Source organism: Pongo pygmaeus, chromosome 20, assembly GCF_028885625.2.
Source record: "Pongo pygmaeus isolate AG05252 chromosome 20, NHGRI_mPonPyg2-v2.0_pri, whole genome shotgun sequence".
Lineage (NCBI taxonomy): Eukaryota > Metazoa > Chordata > Mammalia > Primates > Hominidae > Pongo > Pongo pygmaeus.
The window spans coordinates 60,130,556-60,155,676 of NC_072393.2; the positions used below are offsets into that span (position 1 = coordinate 60,130,556).

The 25,121-nt window shown below is 53.1% G+C and overlaps 1 protein-coding gene and 1 long non-coding RNA gene across 5 annotated transcripts; one reads left to right on the forward strand and one right to left on the reverse strand.

The window, feature by feature from the left end:
- Positions 1–749: 749 nt before the first annotated feature.
- On the reverse strand, positions 750–18,244 carry LOC129019852 (uncharacterized). Its single transcript, XR_008495731.2, has 3 exons — positions 17,750–18,244; positions 6,688–6,774; positions 750–3,145 (listed from the first exon to the last, which is right to left on the reverse strand). It is a non-coding gene; the product is annotated as an uncharacterized LOC129019852 (long non-coding RNA).
- Positions 14,983–25,066, forward strand: MYADM (myeloid associated differentiation marker). Of its 4 annotated transcripts, none has more exons than XM_054463284.2 (4): positions 15,091–15,224; positions 18,607–18,691; positions 22,453–22,538; positions 23,285–25,066. In XM_054463284.2, the coding sequence occupies exon 4, from the start codon at positions 23,287–23,289 to the stop codon at positions 24,253–24,255; it is 969 nt and encodes a 322-aa protein (XP_054319259.1). In that variant the 5' UTR covers positions 15,091–15,224; positions 18,607–18,691; positions 22,453–22,538; positions 23,285–23,286; the 3' UTR covers positions 24,256–25,066. The 4 variants fall into 4 exon arrangements, with proteins under 4 accessions (XP_054319257.1, XP_054319259.1, XP_054319255.1 ...); XM_054463283.2 differs by lacking the exon at positions 15,091–15,224 and adding an exon at positions 16,481–16,755; XM_054463282.2 differs by lacking the exon at positions 22,453–22,538 and having other exon boundaries at positions 14,983–15,224.
- Positions 25,067–25,121: the final 55 nt, after the last annotated feature.

Consider the following 25,121-nt stretch of genomic DNA (forward strand, 5'->3'; position numbering starts at 1 on the left):
TAAAAATATAAAAATTAGGTGGACATGGTGGGCGCCTGTAGTCCCAGCTACTCGGGAGGCTGAGGCAGGAGAATCACTTGAACCCAGGAATCGGAGGCTGGCAGTGAGCCAAGATCACGTCACTGCACTCCATTCTGGGCAACAGAGCAAGACTCTGTCTCAAAAAAAAAAAAAGGAAAGAAAAAAGAAATCCTTGCCAATCCTGATATCCCAGAGATGTTTCCCAATGCCTTGCTCTTGAATATTTATAGTTTTATCTTTCACAGTTAGACATGTGAACCATCTAGAAATGTATCTGGGGTACGGTGTAAGGTCGGGATCCTGGACCGAATACAGCTCCACAAAAATGTCTGTTCTTGACTGCAAAAAAGCAATGTGACTTTGTGCACAGATCAAGCGCATCTGTTTCTGAAATCTGTAGTGTTCTGTGTCATCAGCCTGCATTTCCATGGTTGCGACAATACCACATTATCTGCCTCATTTCCTACCGCAGTTCCTCAATCACTCTGAATGCAGCGGCACTAGCCTCATTGCTTTTGGATGAGTACACCTATTGTGTACCAGTCAGGGAGCCTGTGTCTGGACCAGCAGCCTTTCTTAGATGCTTTGGGTGGTGGTTCTGTCTTATCCTTCAGCCAGTAGCTCAGGGTCCTCCCCTCAAAAGGCCTTTCCCTGACCACTCCATCTAAAGTAGCTCACCCCAGTCCCCTATATCTTTTTTTTTAAATAATGCAACAGAGAAGGTGATATAGGTGCATTGACAGGCCTTCTTTTATTAGCTTGAGCCATTATTATTATTATTATTATTATTATTATTATTATTATTATTTGAGATGGAGTCTTGCTCTGTCGCCCAGGCTGGAGTGCAGTGGCACGATCTCAGCTCACTGCAACCTCCACCTCCCAAGTTCAAGCAATTCTCCTGCCTCAGCCTCCTGAGTAGCTGGGATTACAGGCATGCACCACCATGCCCGACTAATTTTTGTAGTTTTAGTAGAGACGGGGCTTCACCATGTTGGTCAGACTGGTCTCGAACTCCTGACCTCATGATCTGCCCGCCTCAGCCTCCCAAAGTGCTGGGATTACAGGTGTGAACCACCGTGCCCAGCCTTATTATTATTATTATTATTATTATTATTATCATCATTTTGAGATGGAGTCTCTACCTGTCGCCCAGGCTGGATTGCAGTGGGGCGATCTTGGCTCACTGCAACCTCCGCCTCCCAGGTTCAAGCAATTCCCCTGCCTCAGCCTCCTGAGTGGCTGGGACTTGTATTTTTTAGTAGGTATGGGGTTTCCCCATGTTGCCCAGGCTGGTCTCAACTCCTGACCTCAGGTGATCCACCTGCCTCGGCCTCCCACAGTGCTGGGATGACAGGCATGAGCCACCACGCCCAGCCACCAGTCCCCTATATCTTATGTTCTGGTACATTTTGCTATACAAAAACAACTTATGTGCGTGTTTGCTGACTCATTGTCTCTCTCTTGCATGTGTGAACAGAGCAGCAGCAATAATGTCTGCATGTCTTGTTCACTGGCCATGTCCCCTGGGCATAACATACGGTAAGGAATTCGCTTTGGATGAAGAAAAATGATTCTCTTACATCCATTTAGGATGAATGCATTCTACCCTCAGAGTCCTCTAGGGGGCACCCTCACATGAATGCGCCCCTGCAGGGCACAGCTCTTGAGTTGTTTTTGTTTAACTGGCCTGCACCTGTTATTTTGTTTGTGTGTGTGTTTTGGTTTCTTCTTCTCCTTTTTTTTTTTTTTTTTGAGGCAGAGTTTTGCTCTTGTTTTCCAGGCTGGGGTGCAATGGCGCGATCTCAGCTCACAGCAACCTCCGCCTCCTGGGTTCAAGCGATTCTCCTGCCTCAGCCTCCTGAGTAGCTTGGATTACAGGCATGTGCCACCACACTCAGCTAATTCTGTATTTTTAGTAGAGATGGAGTTTCTCCATGTTGGTCAGGCTGGTCTCGAACTTCCGACCTCAGGTGATCCGCCCATCTCGGCCTCCCAAAGTGCTGGGATTACAGGCATGAGCCACTGTGCCCGGTCTTTTTTTTTTTTTTTTTTTTAAGATGAGGTCTTGCTCAGTTTGTCCAGGCTGAAATGTAGCGGTGCAGTCACAGCTCACTGCAGCCTCGCACTCCTGGGCTCAAGTGAGCCTCCTGCCTCAGCCTCCTGAGTAGCTGGAACTATAGGCACAACCACCTTGCCTGGCTAATTAAAAAAAAAAAAATTTTTTTTTAAGAGTCAGGGTCTTGCTATGTTGGCCAAGCTGATCTCAAATTCCTGACCTCAAGTGATTCTCCCACCTCAGCCTCCCAAAGTGTTGGGATTCCAAGCATGAGCCACCATGCACCAGGTCTGGCCTACAGCTTTTAACTACACATTTAGAAAGAGAAACCACAAGTGGTAAAAGCCTGGGTTCTGCCCTAGATTACCCGAAATGAGCTATTTTTATAGGAGCCTCCTGTGTGCAGGAGCTCATGTTGGCCCCAAGGGCAGAAAGAGGTTTTTTTTTTTTTTTTTCTTTTTGAGACGGGGTCTTACTCTGTCATCCAGGCTGGACGCTGTGGTGCGATCTCAGACCTGCAACCTCTGTTTCCCAGGTTCAAGGAATTCTCCTGCCTTGGCCTCCGGAGTAGCTAGAACAACGGGCACGAACCACCATGCCCAGCTAATTTTTGTATTTTTAGTAGAGACGGGGTTTCACCATGTTGGCCAGGATGGTTTTGAACTCCTGACCTCAGATGATCCGCCCGCCTCAGCCTCCCAAATTGTTGGGATTACAGGCGTGAGCCACCACGCCTAGTCTAAGGCAGAGGTTGTTGACTGGTCTAAGCTGCTACTTGGAAGGGCTCCAGTCTCCTGCAGGGAGGGAGGGAGGATCCCACTGTGGCTCCCAGAACTTTGCTTCCCAGCAAGAGGCACTAAATCAATGCCATGCTTGAGGATGGTGGGCCCTGAGAGAAATGAATCTTGGCCTCCAAGTGTTCAGACTGTGTGGGGGACACCTGCTATTTACATCTGTGAAATGGGGCTGGTGACCTTGGCTCAGCGATGGGCTCCATCTCATCTCCTCCTGGAAGCTTGACGGAGAAAAGCATCTACAGCCATTTGTTATCACTGGGCTCCTTGCCTGAAAGATTATAAATACTTCTTTAAAATACATACATCCATAGTGATGTGTTTTGACTTGGTAATAGATTTCAGGGTAGACGCAAGCCTCCTCAGCCACCCCTGTTTGCCAGTTGCCCAGAGTTCCTCCCTTTCTGTTTTTACTGATTTCTTCTGTATCTTTCTGGAAATATCCATTGCATATATATACACACACAGATATATATATATATATATATATATATATATATATATATGCACGTATAAATGTGTGTGTATATATGTGTGTGTGTGTGCTGATATAAGACATTGTTTTAAGTATTTTACGTGCATTGAGTCATGTAATATAAATATAATTTTATATTGCTAATACATTAAGATGTTTAAAATAAGAAAATTATACAAGCCAGGTGCAGTAGCTCACACCTATAATACCAGAGCTTTGAGAGGTCGAGGCAGGAGGATCACTTGAGGCCAGGAGTTCGAGACCAGCTTGAACAACATAGGGAGACCCCTGTCTCTACAAAATATAAAATAAAATATAAAAAATAAAACTCGGCTAGGCGCAGTGGCTTACACCTGTAATCCCAGCACTTTGGGAGGCTGAGGCGGGCGGATCACAAGGTCAGGAGTCCAAGACCAGCCTGGCCAAAATAGTGAAACCGTGTCTCTACTAAAAATACAAAAAAAAAAAAAAATTAGCCGGGCGTGGTGGCAGGCACCTGTGATCCCAGCTACACGGGAGGCTGAGACAAAGAGAATCACTTGAACCTGGGAGGCGGAGGTTGCAGTGAGCCGAGATCACGCCACTGCACTCCAGCCTGGGCGACAGTGTGAGACTCCATCTCAAAAAAATAAAAATATAAATAAATAAATAAAGCCCGCCAGGCATGGTGGCTCATGCCTGTAATCCTAGCACTTTAGGAGGCCGAGGTGGGCAGATCACGAGGCCAGGAGTTCGAGACCAGCCTGGCCAACATAGTGAAACCCCGTCTCTACTAAAAATACAAAAAATTAGCTGGGCGTGGCAGCATGCGCCTGTACTCCAAGCTTCTCGGGAGGCTGAGGCAGAAGAATTGCTTGAACCCGGGAGGCGGAGGTTGCAGTGAGAGCCGAGATTGTGCAACTGCACTCCAGTCTGGGTGACAGGGCGAGACTCTGTCTCTAATAAATAAATAAATAAATAAATAAGTAAAACAAACCCTAGCCAGGGGAGACAGCTGTGGTCCCAGCTACTCAGGAGGCTGAGGTAGGAGGATCTCTCAGACTTAAGAGGTCAAGGCTGCAGTGAGCCGTGATCATACCACTGCACTCTAGCCTGGCAACAGGGTGAGACCCTGTAATAAAATATGTACACAGTGATGTGTTTTGACTTGGTAATATATTTCCAGGTAGACTGTAAGCTTCTCATCCATCCCAGTTTTCCCATTTCCCAGCGTTCCTCCCCTTCTGTTCTTATTGATGTCTTCTGTATCTTTTTGGAAATATCCATGGCATATATATATATATATATATATATATATATATATGCACACATATAAATGTGTGAATATATATGTACTGATATAAGGCATTATTCTAAGAATTTTGCTTTTATTTTTGTTTTTATTTTTTTGAGACAGAGTCTCACTCTGTTGCCCAGGCTGGACTGCAGTGGCTGAGGCTCACTGCAACCTCCCTCTCCCAGGTTCAAGCAATTCTTGTGCCTCAGCCTCCCGAGTAGCTGGGATTACAGGCGCCCACCACCATACCCGGCTAAATTTTGTATTTTTAGTAGAGAAGGGATTTCACTATGTTGGCCAGGCTGGTCTTGAACTCCTGACCTCAGGTGATCCATCCGCCTCAGCCTCCCAAAATGCTGGGGTTACAGGCATGAGCCACAGCACCCAGCCTATTCTAAGAATTTTACATGCATTGAATCATGTAATATAGATATAATTTTTTTTTGAGACTGAGTTTCATTCTTTGGCCAGGCTGCAATGCAATGGCATGATCTCAGCTCACTGCAACCTCTGCCTCCCCGGTTCAAGCAATTCTCTTGCCTCAGCCTCCCAAGTATCTGGGATTATAGGCACCTCCACCACGCCTGGCTAATTTATTGTATTTTTGGTAGAGATGGGGTTTCACCACGTTGGCAAGGCTGATCTCAAACTGCTGACCTCAGGTGATCCCCTGCCTTGGCCTCCCAAAGTGTTGAGATTACAGGCGTGAGCCACCATGCCCAGCCTGATATAATTTTATAAAGCTAATACATTAATATGTTTATTTTTATTTTTATTTTTTTTTGAGATAGAGTTTTGCTCTTGTTGCCCAGGCTGGAGTGCAATGGCGCGATCTCGGCTCATCACAACCTCTGCCTCCCAGGTTCAAGCGATTCTCCTGCCTCAGCCTCCTGAGTAGCTGGGATTACAGGCATGCACCACCACCCCAGCTAATTTTGTATTTTTAGTAGAGATGAAGTTTCTCCATGTTCGTCAGGCCGTCTCGAACTCCCGACCTCAGGTGATATGCTGGCCTCGGCCTCCCAAAGGGCTGAGATTACAGGCGTGAGCCACTGCGCCCAGCAAATATGTTTAAAATAGAAAAATTATACAGGTTGGGTGCCAAATTTTTTTGTAGAGACAGGGTCTCGCTATGTTGCCCAGGCTGGTCTTGAACTATTGGCTTCAAGCAATCCTCCTGCTTTGGCTTCCCAAAGTGCTGGGATTACAGGCATGAGCTGCCCTGTCTGGCAGGCTCCTTTTAACAATCAGCTCTCATGGGAACGAATAGAGCAAGAATTCACTCATTACCCTGAGAACAGTGCCAAGCTCTTCATGCGGGATGGGCCATGAAGAAACAAACACCTCCCACAAGGCCACAGGCCTCCAACATTCAAGATAAATTTTCTTTTTTCTTGAGACAGAGTCTCACTCTCTTGCCCAGGCTGGAGTGCAATGGCGCAATCTCGGCTGACTGCAACCTCCGCCTCCCAGGCTCAAGCGAGTCTCCTGCCTCAGCATCCTGAGTATCTGGGATTACAGGCGCTCGCCACCATGCCCGGCTAATTTTTGTATTTTTAGTAGAGAGGGGATTTCACCATGTTGGTCAGGCTGGTCTTGAACTCCTGACCACAGGTGATCCACCCATCCTGGCCTCCCAAAGTGCTGAGATTACAGGTGTGAGCCACCATGCCCAGCCCAGGATCAATTTTTTTTTTTTTTGAGACGGAGTCTCGCTCTTTTGCCCAGGCCAGAGTGCAGTGGCACTATCTCGGCTCACTGCAAGCTCCACCTCCTGGGTTCACGCCATTCTCCTGCCTCAGCTTCCCGAGTAGCTGGGACTACAGGTGCCCGCCACCATGCCTGGCTAATTTTTTATATTTTTAGTAGAGATGGGGTTTCACCGTGTTAGCCAGGATGGTCTCGATCTCCTGACCTCGTGATCCGCCCGCCTCGGCCTCCCAAAGTGCTGGGATTACAGGCGTGAGCCACCGTTCCCGGCCAAGGATCAATTTTCAACATGAGATTTGGAGGGGACAAATAGGTAAACCACATAAATATCCTTATTTTTATGTTTTCTCACCTGTAAGATTGCATCCTCATGCATCATTGTTCACTTAGGACTTCCTCCTAGAAAGCTTTTCATTTAGGTAAACAGAGTTTCCTCGTCCTTTTAAAAAGACACAGACACGGTTGCATTATTGAATCTGCCATAGTTCATCTCACCAGTCCCCTATAAGATGGAGTCTTGATCTATTTCCAGTCTGAGAAGTACATTCAGCAGGGGAGTTTTACAAATCAAATAGATTTCCTTCGTCGTTCCCCCAAAAATGCAGCCTACGTCTTCAAAACCGAAGACTTCAGTCTATTTTGCTTAAGGATGACAAAAGTCACCATCTGTTAATCCAATCTGCATCAGGAGAAAAACGAAAATCATCTCATGCGCATGAAACCTCCTCTTGGGGTATGTGAAGGGGAATTCCTTAGGGTCTCTTTCCATGCAGCAGGGAGAGCCTCTGGCTGTGGTGGCTCTTGTTTGCAGACCACAGACGTCACCTCTGGATCCAAGAAGCAGAGGAGGAATGTGTTGAAGGACTTTGAGTAAAAGCAAAAGAGCCGGGCGCAGTGGCTCACGCCTGTAATCCCAGCACTTTGGATGGCTGAGGCGGGCGGATCACGAGGTCAGGAGATCGAGACCATCCTGGCTAACATGGTGAAACCCCGTCTCTACTAAAAATACAAAAAATTAGCCGGGCGTGGTTGCAGGCGCCTGTAGTCCCAGCTATTCGGGAGGCTGAGGCAGAAGAATGGCCTGAACCCGGGAGGCGGAGCTTGCAGTGAGCAGAGATCGCGCCACTGCACTCCAGCCTGGGTGACAGAGCGAGACTCCGTCACCCAGGAGTCTCGCTGGGTGAGGAAAAAAAAAAAGCAAAAGAGCCAGGTGCAGTGGCTCATGCCTATAATCCCAGCACTCTTGGGAGGCTGAGGCGGGTGGATCATATGAGGTCATGAGTTTGAGACCAGCCTGGCCAACATGGTAAAACCCCATCTCTACTAAAAATACAAAAAAAAAAATTAGCCGGGCATGGTGGTACGTGCCTGTAATCCCAGCTAGTCGGGAGGCTGAGGCAGGAGAATTGCTTGAACCCAGGAGGCGGAGGTTGCAGTGAGCTGAGATCGGGTCACTGCACTCCAGCCTGGGTGACAGAGTGAGACTCTGTCAAAAAAAAAAAAAAAAAAAAAAGCAAAGGATGCATGGAAAGCCTACGGAATCAGGCTCAGGAATGTGGCAGGAGGCCAAGAACAGACAGCAGCGAGACTATTCCTAACATCAGATGCAGCCACACCCCGGTGGGGAAGCCACCATTACCACCACCACCACTGGGCACTGCCCTCCTGACATTGACCAGTGACACCTTTGCCCTTGCCACTGTACTTTAATTTTCTTTTTTTCTTTTTTTGAGACAGTCTCACCCTGTTGTCCAGGCTTGAGTGCAGTGGTGCGATCATAGCTCACTGCAGAATCGAACCCATGGGTTAAAGAGATCCTCCCACCTCAGCCTCCCAAGTAGCTGGGACTACAGGTGTACGTGACCACGCCCAGCTATTCCGTGTTTTTCTAAAAAAAAAATTCATAGGGGCAGCCAAGATGGCTCATGCCTGTAATCCCAGCACTTTGGGAGGCCAAGGCAGGTGGATCACGAGATCAGGAGTTTGAGACTAGCCTGGCCAATATGGTGAAACTCCGTCTCTACTAAAAATACAAAAAAATTAGCTGGGCATGGTGGCCAGTGCCTGTAATCCCAGCTACTCAGGAGGCTGAGACAGGAGAATCGCTTGAACTCAGGAGGCGTAGGTTGCAGTGAGCCGAGATCGCACCACTGTACTCCAGCCTGGGTGACAGAGCAAGACTCCGTCTCAAAAAAAAAAAAAACAAAAAACCAAAACCCAAAAAACATAGATACTAAATTTTGTCAAATACTCTTTTAGCATATATAAGATGATCATACTGATTTTTTTAATATGATAAAGCTCATTAATAGTTTTTTAATATTAGCCGTTCTGGGCTGGGCACAGTGGCTTATGCCCTTGTCCCAGCATTTTGGGAAACTGAGGCAGGAAAATTGCTTGAGCCTTGGAGTTCAAGGCCAGCCTGGGCAACATGGTGAAACCCTGTCTCTACAAAAAACACCATGCTGGGCATGGTGCTACACACCTGTAGTCCCAGCTACTCAGGAGGCTGTGGGGGGAGGATCACTTGAGGCTGGGAGGTTGAGGCTGTAGTGAGGTGTGATCAGGCCACTGCACTCCAGCCTAGGAGACCCAGAGAGACTCTGTCTCAAAAAAAAATAATAATAACAATAATAATAAACCCCAGTTGGTCACAATGTATTATTTTTTACTCTACTGCTAGACTCTGAATGCTAGTACAGGCTGACACACTGCAAAACACAGAGCTCTATTCTGAGCCCAAGGAGGCCGCACGTAATGAAGGCTGTGCTACCCGCGCCATAGCCACAAAGAGCACTTGAAACCTGGCTAGTGAGACTGAGAAACCGAATTTTAAATATTGTTATTATTATTATTATTATTATTATTATAAGACAGAGTTTTGCTCTTGTTGCCCAGGCTAGAGTGCAATGGCGTGATCTCAGTTCACTGCAACCTCTGCCTCCTGGGTTCAAGCGATTCTCCCGCCTCAGCCTCCTGAGTAGCTGGGATTACAGGCAGGCACCACCACACCAGGCTAATTTTGTATTTTTAGTAGAGCTGTGGTTTCTCCATGTTGGTCAGGCTGGTCTCAAACTCCCGACCTCAGGTGATCTGCCCGCCTCGGCCTCTCAATGTGCTGGGATTACAGGTGTGAGGCCCCCGCCCGGCCTATTATTATTATTATTATTATTATTATTAATATTATTATTATTATTATTGAGACAGAGTCTCACTCTGTCACCCAGGCTGGAGTGCAGTGGCATGATCTCTGCTCACTGCAATCTCTGCCTCCTGGGTTCAAGTGATTCTCCCGCATCAGCCTCCCGAGTAGCTGGGACTACAGGCATGAGCCACCACACCTGGTTAATTTTTGTATTTTTAGTAGAGATGGGGTTTCACTATGTTGGCCAGGCTGTTCTCAAACTCCTGACCTCAAGAGATCTGCCCGCCTCAGCCTCCCAAAGTGCTGGGATTACAGGCGTGAGCCACCGTGCCCAGCCAATAGAGTTTATTTTTAAAAGCATGTTTAGGTTCACATAAAAATTGAGCAGAAGGTACAGAGATTTCCCTGTCCCCACACACGCACAGCCTCCCCAACTACCACCATCCCCAGCCAGTGGTAGATTTGTTACAATGGATGAACCTCCACTGATTAACACATCATCTTCACCCAGGGTCCACAGTTTACACTGGGGTTCACTTGGTGTCGTAGAATCTATGAGTTCGTATAAATGTATAATAATCAGTAGTTACCACTATGGTATCATAATACAGTTTCATTCTCCTAAAAGATCTCTTACTCTGCCTATTCATTGCAACCCCAACTCTCCTGACTTTTTTCTTGTTTTGTTTTTTTTTTTAAACTTTTAAAAATGTTGCTACTACTTCTTTGGGAGACTGAGGCAGGTGGATCGCTCGAACTCAGGAGTTCAAGACCAGCCTTTGTAACTGAGTGAGAACCAGTCTCTACCAAAAAAAAAAAAAAAAAAAAAATTAGCCTGGCATGGTGGCGAGCACCCATAGTCCCAGCTACTCTGGAGGCTGAGGCAGGAGGATTGCTTGAGCCCTGGACGTCGAGGCTGCAGTGAGCCGAGATCACGCCACTGCACTACTGCAGCCTGGGTGGCAGAGTGAGACCCTGTTTCAAAAAAAAAAAAAAAAAAAATAAGGAAGCAGAAATGCATTCACAGGCTTTGCTGCTAGGTGGTTATTATTTTTTGTTTGTTTGTTTGTTTTTTGAGAGAGAGTCTCAGTCACTCTGTCGCCCAGGCTGGAATACAGTGGCATGATCTCAGGTCACTGCAAACTCTGCCTCCCAGGTTCAAGTAATTCTGCCTCAGCCTCCTGAGTAGCTGGGATTACAAGCGTGCACCACCATGCCTGGCTAATTTTTATATTTTTAATAGAGATAGGGTTTCACCATGTTGGCCAGGCTGGTCTTGAACTCCTGGCCTCAAGTGATCCGCCCGTCTCAATCTCACAAAGTACTGGGATAACAGGCGTGAACCACTGCACCTGGCCAATCACTACTTTGTGTCTCCAGAAAATTTTCTTCCTCCTAAAAAGAAACCTTCTACACTTGTATCATCCCCATCCCTTGAGTGTGGGAGGAACGTGTTACTTTCTTCTAACCAATACGGCATGGCAAAGGTGGTGCTTATATGTTGTAGAAGATTTCTTGCTAGCTGACACACCCTAGAGTCTCTCATCGCTGACTTTGAAGGAGCACGCACTGATGAGTTGATGAGTTTTGTTTTTGTTTTTGTTTTTTTTTGAGATGGAGTCTCGCTCTGTCTCCAAGCCTGGAATACAGTGGTGCAATCTTGGCTCACTGCAAGCTCCACCTCCCAGGTTCACACCATTCTCCTGCCTCAGCCTCCCAAGTAGCTGGGACTACAGGCACCCGCCACCACGCCCGGCTAATTTTTTGTATTTTTAGTAAAGACGGAGTTTCACCGTGTTAGTCAGGATGGTCTCGATCTCCTGACCTCGTGATCCGCCCGTCTCAGCCTCACAAAGTACTGGGATTACAGGCATGAGCCACCGCACCCGGCTGAGTTCTTTTTTTTTTTTTTTTTTTGAGACAGGGTTTTACTCTGTTGTCCGGGGGCTGGAGTGCAGTGACGCGATCTCGGCTCACTCCAACCTCTGCTTCCCAGGCTCAGGTGATTCTCCAGCCTCAGTCTTCCCAGTAGCTGGGACTGCAAGTACCACCAACACCTGGCTAATTTTTGTATTTTTATAGAGATATGGTTTTGCCATGTTGCCCAGGCTGGTCTCCTGAGCTCAAAACGATCTGCCCTCCTTGGCCTTCCAAAGTGCTGGGGTTACAGATGTGAGCCACCGTGCCCCACCCCGATGAGTTCTAAAGTCACAAGGAAATAAATTCTGCAGCAAGCTGAGTGAATTTGGAAGTACATCCTTTCCCAGTGGAGCCTCCAGATCAAAACTCAGTGCCGGGCTGGGCGTGGTGGCCCACACCAGTAATCCCAGCACTTTGGGAAGCCAAGGTGAGCAGATCACTCGAGGTCAGGAGTTCAAGACCAGCCTGGCCAATGTGGTGAAACCCCGTCTCTACTAAAAATATGAAAATTAGCCGGGTGTGGTGGTGTGCACCTGTAATCCCAGATACTCAGGAGACTGAGGCAGGAGAATCACTTGAACCTGTGAGGCAGAGGTTGCAGTGAGCTGAAATCATGCTACTGTACTCCAACCTGGGCGACAAGGTGAGACTCCATCCCCCCCACAAAAAAAAAACCCAAAACTCAGTCCTGGCCAATACTTTGATTACAGCCTCACAGAGAACCTGGCTAACTGTGCTAAGCTCCACAGAAACTGTGAGATAATAAATACATATATATATGCATATATATGATATGTGTGTGTATTTTAAATCCAACGAAATATTCTTTGAGTGGGAACACTGACTATCAAAAAGAGAATTGTAACAGCAATAGTAAGGTTATGAGAAGAATGTCTTTAGAGATGAAAAAGAGGAAAAGAATTGACGGCCCGGCAAGGTGGCTCATGCCTGTAATCCCTGCACTTTGGCAGGCCAAGGCAGGTGGATCACCTGAGGTCAGGAGTTTGAGACCAGCCTGGCTAACATAGTGAAACCCCGTCTCTACTAAAAATACGAAATTAGCTGGATGTGGTGGCCCATGCCTGTAATCCCAGCTTCTCGGGAGGCTGAGGCAGGAGAATCGCTTGAACCCAGGAGGCAGAGGTTGCAGTGAGCAGAGATCACGCCACTGCACCCCAGCCTGGGTGACAGAGTGAGACCCCATCTTAAAAAAAAAAAAAAGAATAAAAAGAAAAGAAGAATTGACATGAGATGAAAAAAACAACTTATCTGTTGTTAGAGGACAGTCCTAGAAATGTAGCCAGGTGGCTGGACGCGGTGGCTCATGCCTGTAATCCCAGCACCTTGGGAGGCCGAGGCAGGTGGATCATCTGAGGTCGGGAGTTCCAGACCAGCCTGACCAACATGGTGAAAACCCCGCCTCTACTAAAAATAAAAAAAAAATTTAGCTGGGTGTGGTGGTGGGCGCCTGTAATCCCAGCTACTTGGGAGACTGAGGCAGGAGAATTGTTTGAACCTGGGAGGCAGAAGTTGCAATGAGCCAAGACCACCTCTTTGCACTCCAGCCTGGATGACAAGAGCGAGACTCCGTCTCAAAAAAAAGAAAAGAAAAAACGCACACATTGATGTCAGACGTGATGGGAGTGGAAACCAGTTCGTAATCTTTATCCCAAGTGAACTCCCCCTAAAACCTCTATTACAGGGAATGCAATGATGTCATGCGGTAGATCAGGTGACCACGCTGTGGCTCCGGATCAGCCTCTTTCCCTGGCGTCCTCAGGGCTTGCTCCATGGGCTCAGGAGCAAAGTGGCCAAGGTGGACTACACCAGCTACGTCAGTGATGAATGCCCACCTAGCTGGCAGTAGCAAGCGCTGAGCCCCCAGTGTGGTACAGTTTCCTAGGAAGACCAAAAAGCCAAATACCTGGGCCCGTGAGGATTACACTGGAGCCCATTCATCCTGGGCTGGGCAGTGAGTTTTTCCTCCCTCGAATAAACAACTCTGGGCTTGTTATTTGCTTTTCTTGCCCTTTGCACTTCTGCCAACAGCAGCATCTGTGTATGCACTGAATGGCCCTATTCACCCTCATGTTATCCCGCACAGTATTGCTTCTCATCAAGGAGCTCCATATATTAGGAAGTCAGTGGGGGGCAGTCCATGTACCCCATTACCCCAAAGCAGCCAGCTTCGTGGAACAGCACTGCCTGTTTTGAGACTGGGTTACAGGGCCAGTTTGGAGTCATCATCTTTGGGGTCGGGGTGCTGTTACAGGACGGGTAACCACTCTGAACCAGGGGCACATCCCAGATGATCCCAGATTACAAAGACCTGTGAACTCAAGAGTGCCATTTCTTTCTTTTATTTCTCTCTTTTTTTTTTTTTTTGAGACGGAGTTTTGCTCTTGTTGCCCAGGCTGAAGTGCAATGGCATGATCTCAGCTCCCTGCAACCTCTGCCTCCTGGGTTCAAGCGATTCTCCTGCCCCAGCCTCCCAAGTAGCTGGGATTACAGGCACATGCCACCACGCCCGGCTAATTTTTTGTATTTTTAGTAGAGACAGGGTTTCACCATGTTGGCGAGGCTGATCTCGAACTCCTGACCTCAGGTGATCCACCCACCTCGGCCTCCCTCCCAAAGTGCTGGAATTACATACATGAGCTGCTGTATCGGCCAAGAGTGCCATTTCTTAGGACCACACCCGATGACTCTCTTCAAATTTTTATTTGTTTTGTTGTTATTTTTTGTTTTGAGACAGAGTTTCGCTCAGTCACCCAGGCTGGAGTGCAGTGGCAATCTTGGCTCACTGCAACCTCCACCTCCTGGGTTCAAGCCATTCTCCTGCCTCAGCCTCTGGAGTAGCTGGAATTACAGGCGGCGCCACCACGCCTGATTAATTTTTTTGTATTTTTAACAGAGACAGGGTTTCATCATGTTGGCCACGCTGGTCTTGAATTCCCGACCTCAGGTGATCTGCCTGCCTTTGCCTCCCAAAGTGCTAGGATTACAGAGGTGAGCCACCGAGACCGGCCTTCACTCTTCAAATGTTTGCTTCCTGTTCCTGCTACCCTGAACCCTGCTGTTGAGGGGTTCTAGTGTCTACAAGGGAACCGCTGCCACCACAAGGAATAACAGTAAGTTGTGTAAGTGGAGACCACCTCTGGGCCGTTTGGGGTACCTCGAGTGTGTCACTATGGGGTCAGGCAGTGACTGATTTAGGCAGGAAGGGGAGAGATTTGCTGCTACACTTGGGGCTAAGAGGGCCTGTGAGTAGAACCTAGAGGCGTCCCAGGGGAGTCTCCAACTAACACCATGTCCCGACTCCCTATCTGTCCACAGCCCTCCCTCCTTGGACAAGGACAAGGCCTGATCTGGGCGCATTGAGACCTCCCTCCCCTATGCAGGGCCCAGAATGACAAAGAGGGTCTGTGCCCCCTTCCCTTTGCAGAAGCACATCAAGCCCGCACACAGGCTCTACCTTCCTCTACCCAACCCCCTCTCCACTCCTGCAGACCCCCCCCCCCCTTCCTGCAGGTCCCCCTCCGGCCCCTCCCCGCTCCGTAGGGCACGTAGACCCGGATCCCTAGCTCCCGGACCCCTTCCGACTGCTCCCTTCGCCACTCGCGCGGCTTCCACTCCTGGACTCGGCTGCCACTCCTGGGCTTGTCCTCAAAGCCTCCTCAGTTGTCGGCCCTGGAAAGTGCCCAGCGGCGGTAGCGCCAGACGCGCGCCGTTAGCTCAGCGTCGCTGAGCATCCGCAGCCGCCACCAGGCCCCACCCAGCGGCCGCAGCCAGCCAGGCCGCGCCCGGGACGACTGCAGAGCGCGGTGAGTGAGTGCGGCCAAAGGGAGGGACTCAGGCGTCCCGGGTCCCCGTCCTGCCCCTCCCCGGGGGCCCGACATCCAGACCTTCAGCTCCCTCTTTTTCTTTTGGCTCCGGCAGTCCGTTTTAGGGCCGCATAGCCGCCTTTTAAAAACACTCCCTGCATCCCTTCCCTGCCCTGGGGCTTCGGGCCCACCAGCCCCTTGGATCCCTTCCCCTCTTGCAGGATCCAGGAATCCAGAGCCCCAAGCCCCAGCCCCAGCCCCATCCTCATTAAAATTCCGAGTCCCTTCCTCCATCCAGGAGTCAGGAATGTAGGCCAAAAATATCTCTGCCTTCCAGACCCAGGCGGCTAGGCTTGCAACACCTGCTCTGAAAACCCGAGTCTGAGCTTTGATGGTTCTATTATGATGATCATGATGAGTTATTTTTAATAGAGCAGAGTCTCCTTATGTTGCCCAGGCTTGTCTCGAACTCCTGGGCTCAAGGGATCCTCCCTCCTCAGCTTCCCGAAATGCTGGGATTACAGGCGTGAGCCACCGCGCCCAGGCCTGATTGTTCTTCTGAGCCAAGAATCTGGGCCTCAGCCTAGGCATCCTGTGGAGCCCAGGAACCCGGGCCCCCAACTCCTACCGCTCTAGCTCCCAGGAATTTTGCCCCCAACACACCCCACCCCATCCACTGTGATATCTGAGACTCGCGTCCAGCCCGAGTCCCTTACCCTGCGGCGCCCGGTGCCAGTGAGTACTAGGGGAGCATTTTGCTGCCCCTTCAAGATCCTTAAATACAGGAATCTAACCTGTGTTTCTTGGGGAGACCCAGCAGTCAGGGATCGTAGCCCAGAACCACCTAAAGCCCAAGAATACTGCTGTCAATTCTGCTCTCCCTCAGGGCTCCAAGAGACAGAGATCCTAGCCCACAAACCCCACTGAACTGAGGGGCCTGGTCCCCCAATCCGCTGCGACCCAGGTGTCTAAGGTTTTATCCAGCAAGGAAGGGGTGGGGGCGGAACAGACCAGGAAGGAGCGGGTAGGAAGGGAGCGGAAGAAAGGAGTGAGGTGAGACGGGGGCGGGGACCTGAGCTGGGGGGCTCTGTACTAAACAAACCCTAAACATGCGGGTTTCTATGGTAACGATCTTCCCTGGCCTACCCTGGAGACTCCTCTAGGGCTGTGTCGAGGAGGGCAGCCCCCAGGAGTCTCCACGCCGCCAGCTGTTGTGTCTTCCTGTTTTGTCACCACGGCAACGATGACCTCAGCCCTCCACCCGGCTCACTGGGGTGGGGCGGGAGCTCCACACTACTTTTATCCCAGGAGGGCGTGGTCTGCTCTTGGCCCCGCCTCAGGGCGGGGCTGGGATAGCCCAGGCTCGGGGAAGTCCCTGTCCACCGCCCTAGCCGGAGCTGCGCCCCGCCCCGGCCCCGCCCCCGTCCCGCCCGCGCTGGCTCCCCAGCCCGCCAACCCCACCCAGCCCTCAGACCCTTCCAGCTGCAGCTGTCGTCTTTGCTTCAGCCGCAGTCACCACTGGCTGCCTGAGGTGAGGTTGTGGGGACCCCAGAGGGCGTAAGCAACAGTCTAGGGTCTTTATGGCCAGAGGGAGGAATGGGCTGGGTCTCAGAATGTCTGGGTCCCTAGAAAGACTGGGGCTGGGCCAGGATTCTTGGGGTTCTGCAGAGGAGAGGGCTGAGGACCTGGACTGTGGATGTCATACGTCTGGAAGAATGGGGAAGGGGACCTGGACTCCTGGGTCTGAGGGAGGAGGGGCTGGGGGTCTGGACTCCTGGGTCCGAGGCAGGAGGGGCTGGGAGGTCTGGACTCCTGGGTCCGAGGGAGGAGGGGCTGGGGGCCTGGACTCTTGGGTCCGAGAGAGGAGGGGCTGGGGGTCTGGACTCCTGGGTCCAAGGCCGGAGAGGCTGGGGGGTCTGGACTCCTGGGTCCGAGGGAGGAGGGGCTGGGTTTGCGGGAGTAGAGAGATGGGGACTCGTAGGTGCCCTAGTTGGAGGCTGGAATCTGGTACGTGGAGGTCCTTTAGGAGGGGAAGAGCTTAGGGTTAGGTGTCCTGAGTTTGGGAATGAGAATGGAAGGAATTCAGAATTACTGACCCCTCCCCATCCAGGGGACAGACAGAATCGGAACTTTGGGGCTCCTGAAAGGCCGAGGGAGGGGGGCGTTAAGATCCAGCCCCGTGCTCCCAAAGTGCAGAAGGAGCTGGAAAAGGAGGCGAGGACAGGGCTGCGTCCCGCACCTCTAGGTGCCGAGAGCCAAGGCTGGGGTTCCGGGGCCGGATTCTGAGCGTGAGCGATGGGTGTGGCGTCTGGAGTGGACGAGGGAGGACACTGAAGGGCTGGGTGTGGCCCGGGGAGTCGGGTGCGCTGCAAGGAATCCCGGAGGGGTGTTTCCTCACCCTCCAGGCTCTGGCTGCGCATTCCTGAGCTCTGATCTCCGGCGACGGCTGGAGGCCCTAAGGGCGGGGTGGACCCCTCCCCTCCGCTCCCCTCCCCTCGGCACGCCCCCCTCCGCGGCTAGCCCACCTTCCGCGGGGGACAGAATGAGTGACGCCCTCGCTCGTCCTCCTCCCCTGCTTGGGACGGGGCAGTAACCCGCCTTCTAGAGCACGGGACGCTGGGCCAGTCCCGATTTCCTTCTCCTTCGCAGGTCCCGGAGGGGCGTGGGGGCAGGCAGTGTCTGGCTCCGGGTGGAGCCTCCCATGTGCTCCCGCAAGCCCCGAATGGCGATCAGGGAGGCCGTGGGAGGCGTGGCTGGGCCTCGGGCCTGACTCCAGCACCGCGTGCAGTTTCCGGCCTGGAGCCTGAGCCCCTCAGAGGCCCGCGTCCCTGCCCACTCCGGTCTGAGAGATGCTCTTGGGGGGGCTCTCAGCCCATGTTTATAGGGATCCAGAAATGCGGGCCTCCAACCCTCTCCTAAGACCTGAGAGTCCGGGTCCCCACCCGCCGGAAATCCGGGAGAGGGCGGGCAGCCCCGGAGGCGGGCGGGGGTCCGGGCACCGCCTCCTGGTCCCTGACACATTCCAGATGCCTGGGCCGACTCGAAGCCCTTATAAGGCGCGGAGACACCGGCTCTGGCTGGGCCGCCCGCCCCCGCAGCCGCCGCCCAGGGTTCTCCCGCCACTGCCGCCCGCACCCCAGCCCCCGCGGGGTTAAGATCACACACGCGCCCACGCCTGCCCGCGGGGCGTGCACTTTCGCTGGGTTCCATCCGCCGCAGCCCAAACAATTCACTGAACCGGGAGGGGAGGGGGCGGGGCTTACCCGGGGTCACCGCCGGGGCCCTGCTGGGCTCCGCGCCACGTTCCAGTCTCCACAGGCCGTCAGATCCCTGGAGGGAGGAGCCTGTCCAAACGGACGCTAACGGCCTCCCTCCCCCTCAGGTGCTCTTAGAGCCTGTTCCAAGTGTGGCTTAATCCGTCTCCACCACCAGATCTTGCTCCGTGGGTTCCTCTGCTAAGACCGCTGGTGAGTAGGCAGCGGGCCTGGACTCGTGGGTCTGAGGGAGGAGGGGCTGGGGGTCTGGGCTCCAGGGTCTGAGGGAGGAGGGGCTGAGGGCCTGGGCTCCTGGGTCTGAGGGAGGAGGGGCTGGGGGCCTGGGCTCCTGGGTCTGAGGGAGGAGGGGCTGAGGGCCTGGGCTCCTGGGTCTGAGGGAGGAGGGGCTGGGGGTCTGGACTCCTGGGTCTGAGGGAGGAGGGGCTGGGGGCCTGGACTCCTGGGTCTGAGGGAGGAGGGGCTGGGGGTCTGGACTCCTGGGTCTGAGGGAGGAGGAGCTGAGGGCCTGGACTCCTGGGTCTGAGGGAGGAGGGGCTGGGGGCCTGGACTCCTGGGTCTGAGGGAGGAGGGGCTGGGGGGCCTGGACTCGTGGGTCTGAGGGAGGAGGGGCTGGGGCCTGGGCTCCTGGGTCTGAGGGAGGAGGGGCTGGGGCCTGGACTCCTGGGTCTGAGGGAGGAGGGGCTGGGGGCCTGGACTCCTGGGTCTGAGGGAGGAGGGGCTGGGGGCCTGGACTCCTGGGTCTGAGGGAGGAGGGGCTGGGGGCCTGGACTCGTGGGTCTGAGGGAGGAGGGGCTGGGGCCTGGGCTCCTGGGTCTGAGGGAGGAGGGGCTGGGGTCTGGGCTCCTGGGTCTGAGGGAGGAGGGGCTGGGGGCCTGGACTCGTGGGTCTGAGGGAGGAGGGGCTGGGGCCTGGGCTCCTGGGTCTGAGGGAGGAGGGGCTGGGGCCTGGACTCCTGGGTCTGAGGGAGGAGGGGCTGGGGCCTGGACTCCTGGGTCTGAGGGAGGAGGGGCTGGGGGCCTGGACTCCTGGGTCTGAGGGAGGAGGGGCTGGGGGCCTGGACTCCTGGGTCTGAGGGAGGAGGGGCTGGGGGCCTGGACTCGTGGGTCTGAGGGAGGAGGGGCTGGGGCCTGGGCTCCTGGGTCTGAGGGAGGAGGGGCTGGGGCCTGGACTCCTGGGTCTGAGGGAGGAGGGGCTGGGGGGCTGGACTCCTGGGTCTGAGGGAGGAGGGGCTGGGGTCTGGGCTCCTGGGTCTGAGGGAGGAGGGGCTGGGGTCTGGACTCCTGGGTCTGAGGGAGGAGGAGCTGAGGGCCTGGACTCCTGGGTCTGAGGGAGGAGGGGCTGGGGGCCTGGACTCCTGGGTCTGAGGGAGGAGGGGCTGGGGGCCTGGGCTCCAGGGTCTGAGGGAGGAGGGGCTGGGGGCCTGGGCTCCAGGGTCTGAGGGAGGAGGGGCTGGGGGCCTGGGTCTGGGCTCCAGGGTCTGAGGGAGGAGGAGCTGGGGGCTGGACTCCTGTGTCTGAGGGAGGAGGGGCTAGAGCCTGGACTCCTGGGTCTGAGGGAGGAGGGGCTGGGGGCCTGGACTCCTGGGTCTGAGGGAGGAGGGGCTGGGGCCTGGGCTCCTGCGTCTGAGGGAGGAGGGGCTGGAGGCCTGGACTCCAGGGTCTGAGGGAGGAGGGGCTGGGGGCTGGACTTCTGAGTCTGAGGGAGGAGGGGCTGAGGCCTGGACTCCTGGGTCTGAGGGAGGAAGGATTAGGTCCTGGGCTCCTGGATCCTGGGAGAAGGACCAGGAAGCTTGGGCTCCAAGGAATAGGGTCCCAGACACTGAGGTATCTGAGGAAGAAGCGAGTCCAGGCCCTGGCTCCCTTGTCTCAGGGAGCTGCTGTCCTGCGACTGCCTGGAAGAGGTTAAGGCCTGTGCTACTGCCCTGCAATGTGCCTGAAGCTGAAAGGAGGAAGTTACTTTCCTGTGGCTGGGAGAGGCCTTGGGTTTAGTAGTGTGGCTGCCATGAGACAGTTTACAGCCTGAGGAAAGAACTGGGCACCTGGTTTCTAAGAGGACAGGCACTTGATTCCTGGGGGCCATTAGGACAAGGAGGTGAAAGCTGTAAGTTTTGCAAGGACTAAAGAAGCAAATTGGTTTTCCGGAGTCTGGGGTGTCTGGGATCCTTCAGGCTAAGGGCCCAGGGCCAGAGGTCTGACCCCTTATAACAGGACTGTGATGGCCAGGCGCAGTGGCTCACCCCTGTAATCCCAGCACTTTGGGAGGCCAAGGCAGGCGAATCACTTGAGGTCAGGAGTTTGAGACCAGCCTGGCCAACATGGCGAAACCCCATCTCTACTAAAAATACAAAAATTAGCCGAGCGTGGTGGCACACGCCTGTAATCCCAGCCACTCAGGAGGCTGAGGCAGGATAATCGCTTGAATCCGGGAGGCGGAGGTTGCCGTGAGTCAAGATTGCACCATTGCACTGCAGCCTGGGTGACAGAGCGACTCCGTGTAAAAAAAAAACCAACAACCAAAAAACAGGATTGTGAGGCCTAGAGAGAGTTCAGTGGAAGGGCCTGGGGTTCCTACTGGACAGTTGGAAATCTGGGGAGCTGAGTTTCCCAGAAGCTGGGAGACCAGCTGGCTGGATTTTGGGGAGAGAAGGTGGAGGTAGATGGACTCAGTATGCAGGAGTGTGGAGGGGGAGGCTGAAACTAAGCTTTTTTGGGTTGCAGTACTCCAGTCCTAAATCTCAGGTGGGAGTTAGACTGAGAGTGAGGGTTGCTAATCTCTAAGGTGGGGGGTAGGGAGAGGAGGGGGCCGCTGAGAGTTTAGGCTCCTTGTCAGAAGGGAGAGGAGATTTCTTCGTTTTCCACGGCTGGGATCTCTATGAAAAGATATCCTTTATCGGGAGGTCGGAGTTCTTATTAGATGTGGGTCCCTGAGAATGGAAGCCCGGGGAGGTTGGGCCGTTTAGAGGCTGCAAATGTCTAGGTCACTGTTCGATGGAAGAAGGAAGTTTGCTCACAGGGTCTGGGGTGCAGAGCTCTGAATACTGAAAGAAAAGGAAGTTGAGTGATGGGGTTTTCAGAGCCTGTGGAAGACAAGCGTTTTGTCCTGACACTTGGGTTGTGGCAGGAGGACGCTTTATTTTTTATTTATTTTTATTATTTTATTTTATTTTTTGAGATGGAGTTTCACTCATGTCGCCCAGGCTAGAGTGCAATGGCGCAATCTTGGCTCACTGCAACCTCCACCTCCGGGGTTCAAGCGATTCTCCTGCCTCAGCCTCCCGAGTAGATGCGATTACAGGAGCCCGCCACCACACCCAGCTGATTTTTGTATTTTTAGTAGAGATGGGGTTTCACCATGTTGGCCAGGCTGGTCTTGAACTTCTGATCTCAAGTGATCTGCCAGCCTTGGCCTCCCAAAGTGCTGGGATTACAGGCATGAGCCACTGCGCCCAGATTATTTTATTTTTTTTGAGGCGGAGTGTGGCTCTGTGGCCCAGGCTGGAGTGCAGTGGTGTGATCTTGGCTCACTGCAACCTCTGCCTCCCGGGTTCAAGTGATTGTCCTGCCTCAGTCTCCCGAGTAGCTGGGATTGCAGGTGCACGCCACCACGCCCAGATAATTTTTGCATTTTTGGTAGAGACCGAGTGTCGCCATGTTGGCCAGGCTGGTCTCCAGCTCCTGACCTCAAGTGATCCACCCGCCTTGGCCTCCAAAGTGATGAGATTACAAGCGTGAGCCACCACACCCGGCCTGTTGGTAATTAAAAAAAAAAATTTTTTTTTTGAGTCAGGGTCTCACTCTTTCTCCAAGGCTGGAGTGCAGTGGTGCATCACAGCTCACTGCAGCCTCGACCTCACAGGCTCAAGCAGTCCTCCCACCTCAGCATCCCAAGTAGCTGGGACCACACGCACACACCACCACACCCAGCTAATTAAATTTTTTTTTTTGGTAAATGAGGTCTCCCTAGGTTGCCCAGGCTGGTCTCCAACTCCTGGGCTCAAGCAATCCTCCTGCCTCAGCCTCTTGGAGTGCTGGGATTACAGGTATGAGCCACACCCATGCCTGGCCAGAGGGGTGGTGCTGTAGAGCACAGAGTGCTAAATGGCTAAGCTACTGAGTCCCTGGGGGAAGGAGGGAAAGAGGGAAGCACGGTATCTGGAGTGGGAAGCAAACAGTGTAGTTGCACAGTAGTTAGGTCTCAAAAGAGAGAAGAATCTCTTGAGAAGGAGGAAAATAGGGGCCTAGACTCCTGGGTTCTGATACGGGTAGGGGAGGAGTGAGCCTTGAACAGGAGGGGACAGGCTCATCCCTGTATGCCCAGGACTGTCCCCATTTGAAAACTCAAGGCTGGGCCCGGTGGCTCACGCCTGTAATCCCAGCACTTTGGGAGGCCGAGGCTAGCGGATCACCTGAGGTCAGGAGTTAACGAGACCAGCCTGGCCAACATGGCGAAACCCCATCTCTACTAAAAATAAAAATTAGCCGGGCGTGGTGGCACATGCCTGTAATCTCAGCTATTCAGGAGGCTGAGGCAGGAGAATCACTTGAACCTGAGTAGCGGAGGTTGTAGTGAGCTGAGATTGTGCCAATGCACTCCAGCCTGGGCCACAGAGCAAGACTGTCTCAAAAAAAAAAGAAAAAAGAAAAAAAAGAAAACCAAAAGCCCCACATCTTGGGAACTCCCTAACTAGAGCTCATATTAATTTGTCCCTGGGGTAGGCAATGGCTAAGGGACCTGGATTCTTATGTTTGTGACCGTATAAGGACACTGTCTTTCCCCTTTTTGCAGCCATGCCAGTGACGGTAACCCGCACCACCATCACAACCACCACGACATCGTCTTCGGGCCTGGGGTCCCCCACGATCGTGGGGTCCCCTCGGGCCCTGACACAGCCCCTGGGTCTCCTTCGCCTGCTGCAGCTGGTGTCTACCTGCGTGGCCTTCTCGCTGGTGGCTAGCGTGGGCGCCTGGACGGGGCCCATGGGCAACTGGTCCATGTTCACCTGGTGCTTCTGCTTCTCGGTGACCCTGATCATCCTCATCGTGGAGCTGTGCGGGCTCCAGGCCCGCTTCCCCCTGTCTTGGCGCAACTTCCCCATCACCTTCGCCTGCTATGCGGCCCTCTTCTGCCTCTCGGCCTCCATCATCTACCCCACCACCTACGTCCAGTTCCTGTCCCACGGCCGTTCCCGGGACCACGCCATCGCCGCCACCTTCTTCTCCTGCATCGCTTGTGTGGCTTACGCCACCGAAGTGGCCTGGACCCGGGCCCGGCCCGGCGAGATCACTGGCTACATGGCCACCGTGCCGGGGCTGCTGAAGGTGCTGGAGACCTTCGTGGCCTGCATCATCTTCGCGTTCATCAGCGACACCTACCTGTACCAGCACCAGCCGGCCCTGGAGTGGTGCGTGGCGGTGTACGCCATCTGCTTCATCCTAGCGGCCATCGCCATCCTGCTGAACCTGGGGGAGTGCACCAACGTGCTGCCCATCCCCTTCCCCAGCTTCCTGTCGGGGCTGGCCTTGCTGTCTGTCCTCCTCTATGCCACTGCCCTCGTTCTCTGGCCCCTCTACCAGTTCGATGAGAAGTATGGCGGCCAGCCTCGGCGCTCCAGAGATGTAAGCTGCAGCCGCAGCCATGCCTACTACGTGTGTGGCTGGGACCGCCGACTGGCTGTGGCCATCCTGACGGCCATCAACCTACTGGCGTATGTGGCTGACCTGGTGCACTCTGCCCACCTGGTTTTTGTCAAGGTCTAAGACTCTCCCAAGAGGCTCCCATTCCCTCTCCAACCTCTTTGTTCTTCTTGCCCGAGTTTTCTTTATGGAGTACTTCTTTCCTCTGCCTTTCCTCTGTTTTTCTCTTCCTGTCTCCCCTCCCTCCCACCTTTTTCTTTCCTTCCCGATTCCTCGCACTCTGACCAGTTCTTGGATGCATCTTCTTCCTTCCCTTTCCTCTTGCCGTTTCCTTCCTGTGTTGTTCTGTTGCCCACATCCTGTTTTCACCCCTGAGCTGTTTCTCTTTTTCTTTTCTTTTTTTTTTAAGACGGAGTCTCACTCTGTGGCCCAGGCTGGAGTGCAGTGGTTCGATCTCGACTCATGGCAATCCCGGCCTCCTGGGTTCAAGCGATTCTCCTGCCCCAGCCTCCCAAGTAGCTGGGAGGACAGGTGTGAGCTGCTGCACCCAGCCTGTTTCTCTTTTTCCACTCTTTCTTTCTCATCTCTTTTCTGGGTTACCTGTTGGCTTTCTTATCTGCCTGTTTTGCAACCACCTTCTCCTGTGTCCTTGGGAGCCCTGAGACTTCTTTCTCTTCCTGCCTCCACCCACCTCCAAAGGTGCTGAGCTCACACATCCACACCCCTTGCAGCCGTCCATGCCACAGCCCCCCAAGGGGCCCCATTGCCAAAGCATGCCTGCCCACCCTCGCTGTGCCTTAGTCAGTGTGTATGTGTGTGTGTGTGTGTTTGGGGGGTGGGGGGTGGGTAGCTGGGGATTGGGCCCCCTTTCGCCCAGTGGAGGAAGGTGTGCAGTGTACTTCCCCTTTAAATTAAAAAAAAATATGTATATATATATTTGGAGGTCAGTAATTTCCAATGGGCGGGAGGCTTTAAGCACAGACCCTGGG

Excerpts from the sequence above, each read along its gene's own strand:
- MYADM (XM_054463282.2), top strand. The coding sequence starts at position 23,287 with ATGCCAGTGACGGTAACCCGCACCACCATCACAACCACCACGACATCG.